The sequence below is a fragment of the Doryrhamphus excisus genome, chromosome 5 (genome assembly GCF_030265055.1).
Source record: "Doryrhamphus excisus isolate RoL2022-K1 chromosome 5, RoL_Dexc_1.0, whole genome shotgun sequence".
NCBI lineage: Eukaryota > Metazoa > Chordata > Actinopteri > Syngnathiformes > Syngnathidae > Doryrhamphus > Doryrhamphus excisus.
This window is the reverse complement of record NC_080470.1, coordinates 4639019-4653273: the sequence shown is the minus strand read 5'-3', so window position 1 is coordinate 4653273 and position 14255 is coordinate 4639019. Positions and strand designations below refer to the sequence as shown.

Below are 14255 nucleotides of genomic sequence, written 5' to 3'. Positions count from 1 at the left end.
ATTTCAGTTTCACTATCAACGAGAGCACATCCACCTCTATCTGGTAAGATTATACAATTATAGATTCATTTACTATGAGTTTTTATATGATTTACTTTAAACAAACATTGCTTAACAATTGGTTTTGAATTGACACAATAAATCATGATGGGTATTACATGTTTGTTGTTTTATAAATCCTGGACTGTAAGTACACACATTGAGATAAATATATTAACTATTGTCGTGCACAACGGGTGACTCACACACATAAGGGAACTACTACTCAGGCATCACTCCCAGCATGCCTTGCGGCACTTGTTTGGTTAAATTTGGCTAAGGGTTAACATAATTATGTGTTATCCTCCACTACTAGTAGCTGCACTCTATGGGCTATCAGTCTGTTGTGTGTTAAGTTGCTGCGTGATGATTGTAGCGTTATTTCGTGATGTGTTGTGTTGTGTTGAGTGATGACCTACTGTTTGGAGTTAGTTGGTTGAAACATGATCGACTGAATATGACGTGTGGGCCTCCTGTTATAGCGCATAAAGAGCAGGCAGTATTAGACATGAAGACATTAGACATCCCAATTATTTATGTGTTTTAGTTAGTTCTGATATTTGATATTTTGGTCATAATGTATTTTCATTGTGAAGCAAATAATTTTTACTCATGTTTTGTTTTCCGTTTTAGTTATGCATAGGGGAGCTACTACTCAGGCATCACTCCCAGCATGCCTTGTGGCACTTGGTTTGCTTAAATTTGGCTAAGGGTTAACATAGTACTCTTTCTATTTGTCCATCCATTCCTTTCATCCACACATGGATTCAAGTTTGGCAGCATTTTTAAAAAATCAAAGTAGTCCACCATGTTGTACTCACTAAAGCTCATTTCAGTTTCACTATCAACGAGAGCACATCCACCTCTATCTGGTAAGATTATACAATTATAGATTCATTTACTATAAGTTTTTATTTGATTTACTTTAAACAAACATTGCTTAACAATTGGTTTTGAATTGATACAATAAATCATGATGGGTATTACATGTTTGTTGTTTTATAAATCCTGGACTGTAAGTACACACATTGAGATAAATACATTAACTATTGTCGTGCACAACGGGCGACTCACACACATAGGGGAGCTACTACTCAGGCATCACTCCCAGCATACCTTGTGGCACTTGTTTGGTTAAATTTGGCTAAGGGTTAACATAATTATGTGTTATCCTCCACTACTAGTAGCTGCACTCTATGGGCTGTCAGTCTGTTGAGTGTTAAGTTGCTGCGTGATGATTGTAGTGTTATTTGAAGAGCTTGAAACCAAAAGGCGTTAAATCCAATTTTCACTAAGTTGCATGTTTTTCATGAGTTTAATAGACCTCTGTCATGTGTATCCAAATCACATATTTTGGTCTTGAAATCATTTTAAAAAATATGAAAAAAAGTGATATGAAATTTATGCTTTCAACCAAAAGGCGCTATTTCCATTTCAGATTTCAACCAAAAGGAGCTAAATCCCTTTCTTTATTCTTTATTCTGATTGGCCCAAGTTTCCCATCTATTGGTAATCTGACCAATCAGAGAAAAGAATACAATTGGCACTGCACATACAGAAAGCCAGTATCAGTGCGCATCCTGTTTTGTTTGTGTACATTAAGTACGCGTATGATAATTACAGTATGTTATGCAATTCAGAAGAACACAAATTGTGTTTTTACAGTATTCTGTAACATGGAAGTTTTTTTTACGCCATAAAAGGCATGTCTCTACCTTGACACCTCCAACTTTCATGAGAAACATTATTTTACTTGTACTAAAAAACATACAATGTAAAGAATTTGTAATGAGATGATTTTTGTCACTGTCACGTTCATGGTGCAGTCAAATATGAGCACTGCTTTTAATAAAAAAAAATTAATTTAATTAATAATAATTATTTTGTATTGTATGTTGAGAATGGCTTCTGTGTTGTTATTTTATTAGCATAGCACATTAAAGCACCTTACATTCTTTTACAACAATGCCATTGAAGAAGTTAAAGGTGACTTCAAATTTAAAGGCGCTAAATCCAAAAAAAAAAAAAAAATTAAAAAAATATATAAAATACATGGTGTGTGCAGGATTTTTATAGCATGCATTTTTATGAACTATATTGATAGCTCTTTCATTTGCAATATAGACTTGATGACCAAATAGATTGATATGTGCGTAGTTAAAAATCATTGATCATTGAGCTACTACTCAGGCATCACTCCCAGCATGCCTTGTGGCACTTTTTTGGTTAAATTTGGCTAAGGGTTAAGATAGTTATGTGTTATCCTCCACTACTAGTAGCTGCACTCTATGGGCTATCAGTCTGTCGTGTGTTAAGTTGCTGCGTGATGATATTTTGGTCATACTGTATTGTCATTGTGAAGAAAACAATCTTTACTCACGTTTTGTTTTTCGTTTTAGTTGTCCAACCAGAGATGGCCTTTCAACCTCTCACAGAATGGCACAGTGGTCTCTGCGATTGCTTTGAAAATGCAAGCACTTGTAAGATGGACAATCAAGCCATTGAATCAGTTTCTCAATAATAATAATAATAATAATAATAATAATAGACCTTCATGTGTTGTTCAGGCTGCTATGGTTTCTGGTGCTGCCCCTGCCTGGCTTGCACGGTTGCAGGGAGACATGGAGAGAACCGATGTCTACCCCTGTGTGACGTCTGCAGCCCTGCTCTGTTCACAACTTTTGGGATTCCTCTGTTTGTCCCCCCTGCCGTCTTGTCCATGAGAACATCCATTCGCAAAACATACCGTATCAAGGTATTGACGCACAGCGCTACAGCCATGTTGTAAAAGAATGAATTAACAACTTTAACGCATACTTTTTGGTCCAGGGGTCCATCTGCAAGGACATTCTGGTTTCCTGTTTCTGTATGTGGTGCAGCTGGTGTCAGATGCACCGTGAGCTGAAAGACCAAAACAAAACATCGACTGTGGTGAATGTTGTGAACCAAACTGTCGTCAACCAGCCTGCTCCTGTGATGATGATGCAGCCACAACCAATGGTTTTTGTTACTCAACAGTAAAACACTACAAATGTGAGGCTTTAATGTGTTTGAGGTTAGTCAGGATTTAGACTGAGTTCATTCAAGCAAAGTTTTATTTCCACAATTAATCCCATTTTTGTCGTCACTTAAGTAAGTAATTATAATCATGATTATGATCCAACTGAACACTGCGATAAGTGGCAAAGTAGTTTTTTTTTTATATATTTGTATTGGAATTGGTGATGGGAAATTCAGAATTACACAAAGCATATGTATTTATCAGAGCTGATTATAGGAAGTATTTTAAAAGATGGGTGAAGTTTCTCAGCATAAAAACAATGACAATGGAGTATTACTCAGTTGACATGCATGTTTTGTAGTACAGACAGTACTCAGGTTGTATTTATTGCCTTTTTTTAGAGGCGAGCTTTTACAGCAAATATTTATGACTTGATTCTGTGCAATTCATGAATTGTTGGTGTAACTAACTGTGATTAGATGTTGCATATATGTAATTGTTTAAATAAACTGCATTTAGAATCTGCTGTTTTCTGTCACACTGACAATCTCTGGAGGACATTTTCCTATATAAAATTTAAAAAAAATGAAAGCGGGCAGTTTCACAATGTCCGTATTTTCCTTCCTGTTAAATATTGGGTCCAGAATGATGAGCCATTCACCAAAACGATGAAGCTGGGTGTACCCGCTTTGACAAAAAACCTGCAACAAAAGGAAAGTGTGTCAAGTAAATTAGCCAGTCCAATCATCTGATCTTAATCTCATACAAAACATGCAGGATGACTTGAAAATGTTTTTTTTCTGAGGCAAAACCAAGAAACGCAAAGAAATGTTTGTAATGTTGTCAAATCATCCGGGGCTTGAATACCCGTTCAAATGACCATGTCAACAATTGTGGATTACAATTGTTGGATTTGGTCAGTTCGAGTACAGTTCGGAAATACTGACCAGTGACAAAATTACACTGTTAGACTTTGTTTTTAGATATGATTTACATATATAATAGATACAAAGCATTAACATAGACTTTGTTTTATATGCTTAGTAAAATACAAGTACAAGGAATTGTACACGATTCATTAGCGCAACCAATAATTGCTGTTAATTGGAAAAAACAGCTGTATCTGAATACTTGCAGAACACTACATTTTGGACATGATTACCTTTTGTGTTGTGACACACTCAAAAGCGATATTTCTGGGTCAACTCTGTAGAGCACCTCCCTCTCCTCATCCTCAAAGAACACCTAGCGAGTGAAGGGCGGTTCAGTTAAATTGCAATGGTTTTGACGACTAGCATCAGTACTACTTAGGAGTACTACAAAACAGCAAAAGTGACCAATAAAGCATTCAATCGTGTAGAAGAAAAACAAAGAGATGAAAATTATACAGTTGAATGTTTTGGACAGTACATGCAGACTTCCATGTTAAGGTAATGAATCAATGTATAAGAGTCTGAGTACACAAACCTGCAAATTTTGCGGGTGATATTTTCTGTCAATATCCCAAGGTGGAAGTTCTTCCCCAAACATGACGGCAAAGTGGTCACAAAAACTAAATAGGAAACAAAATGGATGATATTAGCCTGCATCTAGCAACGTGTTAAAGTAACAAGGAGCAGAGCGCAAAATGCAAAAAAATTGTCATGCACAAGTTTCCTGTGATGGCTCAGAATCAGGAAAATTTAATACGACCAAGCTCATTTGCGGATTTGAAACAGCATCATACAGGAAACTCTAACGAGACAGCAAAAAGTCACGAACGACAACAGAAAAGATTCAATTCCTTTTGGAGGTGAGGAATGTCAAGTTTAGACGCTTCATTGAGTACATCAAACCTTGCTATATTATGCCTAACTACATTTTGAATGAAAATATATCCCACAAGCATAAAGTAAAGGTTTACCCATATGTTTTAGTCTATATTGCCATGACAACCTCACACATCTGCTAAAGGTTAACTTCTGGGTACACTTCATTCATTCATTTTCTACCGCTTTTCCTCACGAGGGTCGTGGGGGGTGCTGGAGCCTATCCCAGCTGTCTTTGGGAGAGAGCTGGGGTATACCCTGGACTGGTTGCCAGCCAGCCAATCACATGGCACATATAGACAAACTTCTGGGTACACTTCTATTAGATATTAAGGATGACAAAATGTTACACGGGCGGCACGGCGGTCGAGTGGTTAGCAAGCAGACCTCACAGCTAGGAGTCCCGAGTTCAATTCCACCCTCGGCCATCTCTGTGTGGAGTTTGCATGTTCTCCCCGTGCATGCGTGGGTTTTCTCCGGGTACTCCGGTTTCCTCCCACATTCCAAAAACATGCTAGGTTAATTGGCAACTCCAAATTGTCCATAGGTATGAATGTGAGTGTGAATGGTTGTTTGTCTATATGTGCCCTGTGATTGGCTGGTGACCAGTCCAGGGTGTACCCCGCCTCTTGCTCCAAGACAGCTGGGATAGGCTCCAGCACCCCCGCGACCCTCGTGAGAATAAGCGGTAGAAAATGAATGAATGCAATAAAAACAGTTAATACTGTTACACTCTATTTTCTTCTATTTTCTCAGGTCACATATAGACAAACAACCATTCACACTCACCAATTAACCTAGCATGTTTTTGGAATGTGGGAGGAAACCGGAGTACCCGGACAAGACCAAGAAGGGGAAGAACATGCAAACTGCACACAGAGATGGCCGAGGGTGGAATTGAACTTGGGTCTCCTAGCTGTGAGGCCTGCGCGCTAACCACTTGTCCAAAGTGCAGCCTATTTTCTTCATATTTATATAATTATTCTTTATTCAATCCACAACTACAGGACATTTGCTTTCCTCAATAAAAAGCCAGTCACTGCAGTCGTTACATAACTTGTCAGATGAAGATCAGCTATCCAGTGAGAGGTAAATAACGATTTGGCTTAACGATTAGGCTCCAGCACCCCCGCGACCCTCGTGAGGAAAAAGCGGTAGAAAATGAATGACATAATGCAAAGCTGCAACAAAAGCCTCACAGTGTCTTTGAATGCGTTTTCTGAATTTTTTTTGTATGAAAAATGTTACACAATTGTGACACTGACGATTTAAATTTTGTCTATTCCAAACATGAACAGCCATCAAAACAGAACGTGTTCAACTATACCTTATAAGTGAGCAAAGGGTGATATGTTTACCTGCTGCTTTCACAGAAAGCAGAGATGAAATCACTCTGCTGATGTTCAGGATACAAGAACAGCACAGGCCAGTGCAGGGAGCCCTGCTCGTCCAGGAAGACTTGAGCCCCCGTGGCTTCCTGTGAACTGAGGCCGTTCATGCTCAGGTTGTCCATGGCGTCCGAAGTTCCCTCGTCTTCATCCTGGCTGTCTGAATTAGACTGACAGGGTTTCACAGACTGGAGAAGTTTGATGCCTCGCTCCTGCAACAGAGCATGAATGTAACACGTCAGTCTGAGAGCCAGTTTTATGGGAAGATGACTCATTTCACAAAGGGGTAATGTTTATTTCTATTACCTTTATAGCAGCCATAAGAGCTTCTTTCTCCGTATTCAACTTCTTTTCTTTGGCTTTAGCCTTTCTGGCGTCTCTATCTGCTGCTCTCTGTGACACAAAAAGCATGACAAAATCTATGGTTAAAAAAAAAAATTCATAACAATGGCAAGATTTAAAGAGAAAAAACATATTTCGAAATATGAAATATGTTAGTGGCCTCAAATATCACTCTATATATCACTCTAACTGTGCATGTAACAAGGATTGCTTCTTTGGGTTAGTTATGCATGGGGACAAATTACAATAATCTGGTTTGGAATCAGTTGTTATTTTCCAGCATAGAAATTGACTAAATTACTAAATTACAAATACAAGGCAGAAGAAGCTGTAGTTGTGAATGTAGTAGTCTACATTAGCCACTAGGTGTCATGTTAGGTGAGTCAAGGGCCAGATGTGATCACCAGAAAAGGCCTTAAATTGAAATGATGTCACAACAGACACAATAACATTCATTCATTGTCTACCGCTTATCCTCACAGGGGTCCCGTGCGTGCTGGAGCCTATCCCAGCTGTCTTCGGGCGAGAGGCGGTGTCCACTCTGGACTGGTGGCCAGCCAATCACAGGGCACATATAGACAAACAACCATTCACACTCACATTCATACCTATGGACAATTTGGAGTCGCCAATTAACCTAGCATGTTTTTATTTTTAGAATGTGGGAGGAAACCGGAGTACCCGGCCAAGGGTGGAATCGAACTCGGGTCTCCTCGCTGTGTGACCTGCGCGCTAACCACTTGGGGCAATAACCCACGACAAGCTAAAAGTCAACCCTGAACCTCTGATGTCTCAGATGTGTCCTCTACACATCTGTCTGACCACATGTAAGGTTTGCTAGGGAAGACATTTACTGTGACACACACACAAACAGGTATTTATGTACGTCTTAAATGGCTTATTTAGTCTTATTGTGTCTTCTATACTGAGTATGAAGCCATTTATATAATCTGCAATAGCCATACTCGTCACTTCATTGCAATACTGTATATATTACCGTTATTATATATTGTCACATCCATACTGTTTATAATCTGTATAATCTACAATAGCCATATTATAGTCATTTATATCCCTGTACATAGCCTCACTGTATGTATTATAGTCAAAGCCTGTCATAGTTTTTTTACATAGATCTGTCCATTTTTTTTTCTACATTTACTTACTACTAAGGTACTTATAAAATTGCACTTCTGGTTGGATGCTAACTGCATTCTGTTGCCCTGTACCAGTGACATGAGCAATAACAATAAAGTTGAATCTAATCTAATTACAATGTACATGAGACAATAGCCACTGCAGACAGTATGCTGTCCAGAAAAAAAAGGAATGTGTGAATTTGTGTTATTTTAATTATGTCTAATATGTCTTATTTTTTCTCATATCTACTATATCGGGTAGTACAAATGCAAAGGTGACTTTACTGAGTGTTACTTCCTGTTTAGAGGGTCTGATAATGTTTATAACTGTATTTAGAACAGGTTTTCTATGATATAAGTATGGAAATATTCCATTCATTAATACTGAATCCTACTTTGTGAAGGGACGAATGTACTGTCGGGTTCATTTCTGACATTTGAGTGTTGTAATGACTAAAATCCAATGAGTTATGTTTGACATATTGAGTTTGCATTTTTCTTCACAGCTGCTATGGACACTGTCCACCTGCCAAAAATCCACAGCAAACGATAACTTTAAGACCGGGAATGAATATAATATTATTTGCATTTGTGAGTGACGTTACCTTGTGTTTGTCTGCTGCAGCTCTCAGCTCCTGTAACTTCTTGTCTGTAGGATGAGCTTGAAGACCCTCTTCACACCACTGGATGGCTGCCACAAAGTTACGCAACTCGATGCAACACTGAGCACCTGCACACAAATAATCACGACTGAAGGTAAAATATAATAGAAATGAAACATACGCCACCAAGGGATTTCCCATGATACAGTATGTGAATTGAAGTGAAATTTGTGGGCGATACGACTATTCTCTGTAATGCACCTACCCTTTTAATGTATGACAACATACCTCGGATCAAAGCTTTAAGATGCTCTGGCTTAATCTTCTTTGCAGCTGTAGCATCATTCAGTGCAGAGCGCATGTTCCCTGTATTAAATGATTGTTATTTTTTGCAGTCATTTTGAATGATACAGATTTTCACTTTGGTGTTTAAAGAAAAAAAAAAACGTTACCGATATGAAAGTGTGCCGCTGCTCGGTTGGTGAGAAGAACCGTATCCAGCTCTTGGTCACCACAATTCTTCTTTAAAGCCTCCGTGTATGCCACGATAGCCTTTGTGTACTTCTTTTCTTTGAAAAATTCATTACCCTCATTCTTTAAACTCTGTGCTTTTTCTGGAAGACAATAATGCAGATAATTAGCATCTTTTTTTTAAACGTTTGACAAATGAACAATACTAGCAGTTGATGTTTGCTAAATACAAGGATGAAGAGTCATGATGTCATGATGTGCTATATATATCACTATATTGACACTTACTATGGTACCCATTATGTCATTGGACGGTCATATCACCTCGTACGAGGTGCATTATTTAAAAAAAACAAAACAAAAAAAAACCTTAAACTGTATTATGGAAAGCAGGAAGTGAACAAATGTAACAGTTACTGATTATAAAAGTACCAGATGGAGGGGTAGGATTTAATAAGCTTTGCTTCTTCCTACTCCTTTTGGACATGTGGAACTGTGAACTGATTATGGGATGCACTCAATTGTAATCTGATGCATGTTCAAATGAAATAAAACCATTACCATTACACCGTTTTACAGTCCAGATCCAGACAACTGTGGCACACATACCTTGGGGGCTCCGATCTTCATCATGGATGATAGCCTGCATACATGCAAGGTCTGGATATTCTTGGGGGTCAATCTCTTCTGGAGCCGTTTTCATGAACATGGGTATTTTGTCAAACTCCTGCATGAGACCACAGCAGAGGAAGAGATTTAACCCATAATGATTGATATCAATGTATATTGTGGATATACCGTATAGAACAACAATAGAACAGCAAATCTAAAAAAAAATATGTCACGCTGGTTTTGTGTTTAGGTGGTAAAAAAAAACATCATGCTCACAAATGTTTACACTTTGCTTGCTGAGGTCTTTCCAATGTACATTTACATACATAGTTGCAGATGACTAATATAATTACAATACAACATGCGCTCATATTTAAGAAAAACACGGGTTTTGCTTACTGGCTAACTAAATCTACATGTAAACAAATAGAAACACGCCTTTAATGATAGTCAAATTAATTCTCCGTTCCAACCTCTTCCCATTTGTCTTCATTGAAGGCATTTTTGTATTTATAGCGCTTGAATGCTTCGGCGAAGTCGTCATCGTCGGAGTCGTTCTGTGTAGCTGTGGACGCCATGATACTGTCAAGATATATTGTTGTTAGTTTTTCACTGGCATGGGAAAAAATGACTGCACGTTGTGATCCTGCTACGTCGTGGAAAATGGTCCGTGTGGAAACACGGTAATGAGAGTCCGTTCCACATCATTCCGGAAACGAGTAAAACCAAAAGTAATCACAATAGACAACATCCAATTTATTTGTTATGTATATTTTTTATTTCGCTTATGTTAGTCTGCCACCACACAATATAGAATACATTTTTCCTTTGGCAGTCAGTAATGCTACAGTATGTACTGAATGATAAAAATAATTTGAGTAATGTAATTTAAGTTGACTTCTGAGTGGAACTACTGTACTGTAATTCAATTTAGGAATTAATCGAATTGTCTTGTGTCTTCTATGACGAAAAACTTAATTTATGTTATTAGAGGGAGACCCTAATGTAGATGATAGTGTAGAAAGTATTGTTTACACATTCATTGAGTGTATTGGGAGCAAAACACCATATGATATGAATAAGTGCACTCAAAGATTTTGCTTTTATTTGGCTATTTTTGCACTATGATCTTTATTTTTCCTCAAACAATTATGTATTACAAAAGGAATTATTTTATTGTGACATGATATAAATGTGCTTGACATTGTCGTAACCAACATTGCTAAATTGTTGACAAATAATTATGTTCATACAAATATGTTTGCCTAAAATCATTCAATGACCTTGATAATTTTCCAAATTAAAAAAAGGTACCAACAATTGGGAGCTACTGATATACTGTAAAGGATGCACACTAAATCTTACCAACGCCACACAATCATACCAAGCCCTTGATTGAATTCCTACTACCACTATAACAACACCACACTTCTAAGCAGTTGATTAATCGATCATTAAAATATAAATTTTCCAATCAAATGGTTTCCACTTTTCCTAAAAGCTGTAAGAGTTCGTCTTTACTAAGAAACAACGTCTCATCACTTTGTTGACAGATAACCTCAAATTTGGGTATGTCCTCTAGCGCCCCCTGTCCAACCACAATAACATACGGGTAACCCAGTCGACTGGCGTCCTTCAACCTTTTCCCAATGGTTAACTGGGTGCGGTCATCGAGAACAACTTCGCCTCTCAAATGAGGCAAAGTCTCTGCAAAAGTGTCAAGGAGATCTTCCGCCACAGCAGTCGCCTCATCAGCCTTGCTGCCCTTCTTGGGGGGTAAAACACAAACCTGGTAAGGTGCTAGAAGACCTGGCCAGCGGATGCATTCCTCTGTTGACATCACTTCAATGGCTGCAGCAAGAATCCGTGTCACGCCGAGGCCATAGCAGCCCATTTCTGCAACAACTGTCTTGTTCTGGCCATTGCTGAAGGTGGCATTGAACACTTGAGAGTACTTGTTGCCCAGGTAGAAAGTGTGGCCGACCTCGATGCCTTTAGACTCCATTAGTATACCGCTTTTGCACTGTGGGCAGTCACTTCTATCCGACGCCATAGTCTCTACGTTGGCTGAGAAGGAGCAGCTACCACACACCAGAAGCCTGTCCTCGCCAATGTCGGCGGGCAACTGGAACTCATGGGAGAGTTTTCCACCTATGTTCCCAGTGTCGGCCTGCACTTGAACACAACGCAGGCCCAGTCGAGTGAAAATCTGAGTGTATGCGTGGCACACAGACTCGTATGTTTTATGAGCAGCTTCCTCGCTAACATCGAAAGAGTACATGTCCTTCATGTAGAACTCCCTTCCTCGGAGAAGACCAAACCTTGGCTTCGGCTCATCTCGGAATTTGCGGGTGATCTATTTAAGACAAAAAGCACAATTCAAAAATCAAGTTAAGTGCCAGCGAAGGGAGGACAAGAAAAAAGACATTATTAAAACATTAAGTCTGTTATCTTATTTATGTGTAATATGTCTGATTATAGGCTGCACAGCGGTTGAGTGGTTAGCATGCAGGCCTCGCAGCTAGGAGAACCGAGTTCAATTCCACCCTCAGGCTTCTCTGTGTGGAGTTTGCATGTTCTCCCCGTGAGTTTTCTCCAGGTACTCCGGTTTCCTCCCACATTCCAAAAACATGCTAGGTTAATTGGCGACTCCAAATTGTCCATAGGTATGAATGTGAGTGTGAATGGTTGTTTGTCTATATGTGCCCTGTGATTGGCTGGCAACCAGTCCATTGTGTACCCCGCCTCTCGCCCAAAGACAGCTGGGATAGGCTCCAGCACACCCCGCGACCCTCGTGAGGATAAGCGGTAGAAAATGAATGAATATTTTCTGGGACACAATTGATCTGTCCACAGCTCAAACCCTCCTTGACATCCTTCTCCAATTTTGTATCAACATTTGCAATAAAAGTGTTGTAATTATTAGATTATATTCATTCATTCATTCATTTTCTACCGCTTTTTCCTCACGAGGGTCGCGGGGGTGCTGGAGCCTATCCCAGCTGTCTTTGGGCGAGAGGCGGGGTACACCCTGGACTGGTCGCCAGCCAATCACAGGGCACATATATATTAGATTATATATTATATACACACACATATATATATATATTATTAGATTATATCTACATTGGGTAATAGAAATGTAAATGTGTTAAATGTTTCTTATGTGTAGAAGACTAATAATGTATAAAAAAGTATTTAGAAGATCAAGTCAACATGTTTTGTAGGCCATAAGTGGGGAAATATTCAATTTATCATTATGGAATCAAGTGCAAATTCACTTATCGCGGTCGAGCCAGGAGCCAATTAACGGCGACAAATGAAGGATGACTGTATTTCTCATGAATTCCCAATGTATTCCCGCATATGACCATCACTAAGACTGGTAAATAACGGCTATAGCAGGTTGGATACTGACCTGGTAAAGCAGCAAAGGGAGCTGTCTATAGGACAGGGTGGTCTGGTGAGCCACCAGTGTGGTCACAGCCTCCTCGTGTGTGGGACCCAAACAGTAGTCGACATTATGACGGTCTTTTAGACGGAACAGTTCCTTTCCCATCAAGTCCCAACGCTCACTGGTTCTCCAGAGATCCGCTGAGCACAAACTCGGCATATCCAGTTTTTGCCCACCGATCTGCTGCATCTCCTGGTCAATCACTCTCACCTGATGGTTAAAAGGCAGTTATAATAGTCCAATTTTGTTGGGTAAAGAAAGACTTTCCTGCATTGAGACGCTGATTAAGGGGGCATATACGAAAGAATCTTTCACGGGAACCTCTTGTAATGTTATCTTTTTAAGAAGGTATACTTACATAATAATTATGATACAGTCCCTTCAACAAAATGAAATCTCACCAGTTTCTCCATTGAGCGCACAGTAGCTGGAAGATAGTAGTAGCAGCCTGGATTGGAAGGATAAATGAGTCCAGCTTGCTGCATGAGTCTCTGGCTCTTACAGGTAGCGTCCCCTTGCATTCGGCTGTCAAGACCTGCATCACGCAGGTTTGATGGCTGATAAAGACGAGACACCAGGAGTGTGGGTTTCATTTGTCGAGCAGAAGACAAGGCGGGTGTATGTGAATGGTCCGTGCAGACAGAATGGTGGCTTCGGGAAAGCAGTCCGATTCTGTGAAGGGTCTGGAAGACTTTATGCCGAACCTGGTGCACCACAGGCTCCATAGTGGACCTAATTCAAATAATAGAAGTTGTTTTTTTAAATGCTTCAGTTGTGTACAGATCTATTTAATTTAAATTCACAAAATATTTAGTAAGTAGAAAGGTACTTAGATTATTCAAATGATGATGGCGAACACAGCTCCCAGTGTATAGAATGCTATACCCTGCATATTCATTTTACTAAGATAACTAATAATATTTAGTTAGAAAGTCGAAATAAGTGCATATTTGCTGTAGTGAGCTACCCATACGCACAATCAACAAACTCTCCAGGTTTAAGATTCAAAAGAATGAAGTAAAATATAAGTCAATGTAGTAGTCACAAACACACATCATTTCCTGGTGGGTGCGTTCTAGCTATGCTAGCTCACTTAGCATGGGTTAGCCGTGAAAAGCACTCGGAAGTTAGCTCACGACAACATGAAATGACAATAAAATAAGCAAGACTTACCCTGTGTGCAGATGCCAGTGCCTAATTCTTTCTGCTACACTACAGAACACTTTGTTAACTTATTTAATAATCCTTCAAAACATTGAAGGGCTCTGCAGTCAGAACCATGCTTTAGCTAACCGGTCCTCCTGTCCGCGTTCGCCGCACCATACTGCCCCCTATCTGCTTGGAGGAGTAAAGGCCGGATTTCAGGAAAAGCAATGCTTTTTTAAATGTAAAACGTGGA

The 14255-nt window shown here is 39.3% G+C and overlaps 4 protein-coding genes across 4 annotated transcripts in view; 1 reads left to right on the top strand and 3 right to left on the bottom strand.

Annotated features, from left to right (window-relative positions):
* The window catches only part of lurap1 (leucine rich adaptor protein 1), a 39778-nt gene extending 37270 nt beyond the window's left edge, over nt 1-2508 (bottom strand). Inside the window, exons 1-2 of the mRNA XM_058073151.1 lie at nt 2420-2508; nt 459-512 (exon numbers count right to left, since the gene is read on the bottom strand). The gene's annotated coding sequence lies outside the window, so the exon portion shown is untranslated. The remainder of the gene's footprint in view (nt 1-458; nt 513-2419) is intronic.
* Nucleotides 63-3566, top strand: LOC131129512 (cornifelin-like). The gene is made up of 4 exons (XM_058073152.1): nt 63-911; nt 2439-2519; nt 2607-2794; nt 2869-3566. The coding sequence occupies exons 1-4, from the start codon at nt 848-850 to the stop codon at nt 3058-3060; spliced, it is 525 nt and encodes a 174-aa protein (XP_057929135.1). The 5' UTR covers nt 63-847; the 3' UTR covers nt 3061-3566.
* ttc4 (tetratricopeptide repeat domain 4) lies at nt 2614-10060 on the bottom strand. The gene is made up of 10 exons (XM_058073149.1): nt 9876-10060; nt 9400-9517; nt 8772-8933; nt 8608-8685; nt 8323-8447; nt 6543-6629; nt 6207-6448; nt 4508-4592; nt 4203-4285; nt 2614-3741 (listed from the first exon to the last, which is right to left on the bottom strand). The coding sequence occupies exons 1-10, from the start codon at nt 9978-9980 to the stop codon at nt 3642-3644; spliced, it is 1185 nt and encodes a 394-aa protein (XP_057929132.1). The 5' UTR covers nt 9981-10060; the 3' UTR covers nt 2614-3641.
* A 616-nt stretch (nt 10061-10676) lies between these two features.
* Nucleotides 10677-14180, bottom strand: pars2 (prolyl-tRNA synthetase 2, mitochondrial). The gene is made up of 4 exons (XM_058073387.1): nt 14030-14180; nt 13258-13588; nt 12821-13066; nt 10677-11758 (listed from the first exon to the last, which is right to left on the bottom strand). The coding sequence occupies exons 2-4, from the start codon at nt 13579-13581 to the stop codon at nt 10877-10879; spliced, it is 1452 nt and encodes a 483-aa protein (XP_057929370.1). The 5' UTR covers nt 13582-13588; nt 14030-14180; the 3' UTR covers nt 10677-10876.
* Between the last annotated feature and the right edge of the window lie 75 nt (nt 14181-14255).

What these genes read in the sequence shown, in the direction of transcription:
- LOC131129512 (XM_058073152.1), top strand. Translation starts at nt 848, where the DNA reads ATGTTGTACTCACTAAAGCTCATTTCAGTTTCACTATCAACGAGAGCA. An exon ending in CTTTGAAAATGCAAGCACTT is followed by an intron (nt 2,520 to 2,606) that starts GTAAGATGGACA and finishes TGTGTTGTTCAG; the next exon opens with GCTGCTATGGTTTCTGGTGC. An exon ending in GCAAAACATACCGTATCAAG is followed by an intron (nt 2,795 to 2,868) that starts GTATTGACGCAC and finishes TTTTTGGTCCAG; the next exon opens with GGGTCCATCTGCAAGGACAT.
- ttc4 (XM_058073149.1), bottom strand. Translation starts at nt 9,980, where the DNA reads ATGGCGTCCACAGCTACACAGAACGACTCCGACGATGACGACTTCGCC. An exon ending in ATGAAGACAAATGGGAAGAG is followed by an intron (nt 9,518 to 9,875) that starts GTTGGAACGGAG and finishes GGTCTCATGCAG; the next exon opens with GAGTTTGACAAAATACCCAT. An exon ending in TCTTAAAGCTTTGATCCGAG is followed by an intron (nt 8,448 to 8,607) that starts GTATGTTGTCAT and finishes ATTTGTGTGCAG; the next exon opens with GTGCTCAGTGTTGCATCGAG.
- pars2 (XM_058073387.1), bottom strand. Translation starts at nt 13,581, where the DNA reads ATGGAGCCTGTGGTGCACCAGGTTCGGCATAAAGTCTTCCAGACCCTT. An exon ending in TGCGCTCAATGGAGAAACTG is followed by an intron (nt 13,067 to 13,257) that starts GTGAGATTTCAT and finishes TTTAACCATCAG; the next exon opens with GTGAGAGTGATTGACCAGGA. An exon ending in TCCCTTTGCTGCTTTACCAG is followed by an intron (nt 11,759 to 12,820) that starts GTCAGTATCCAA and finishes TGTCTTAAATAG; the next exon opens with ATCACCCGCAAATTCCGAGA.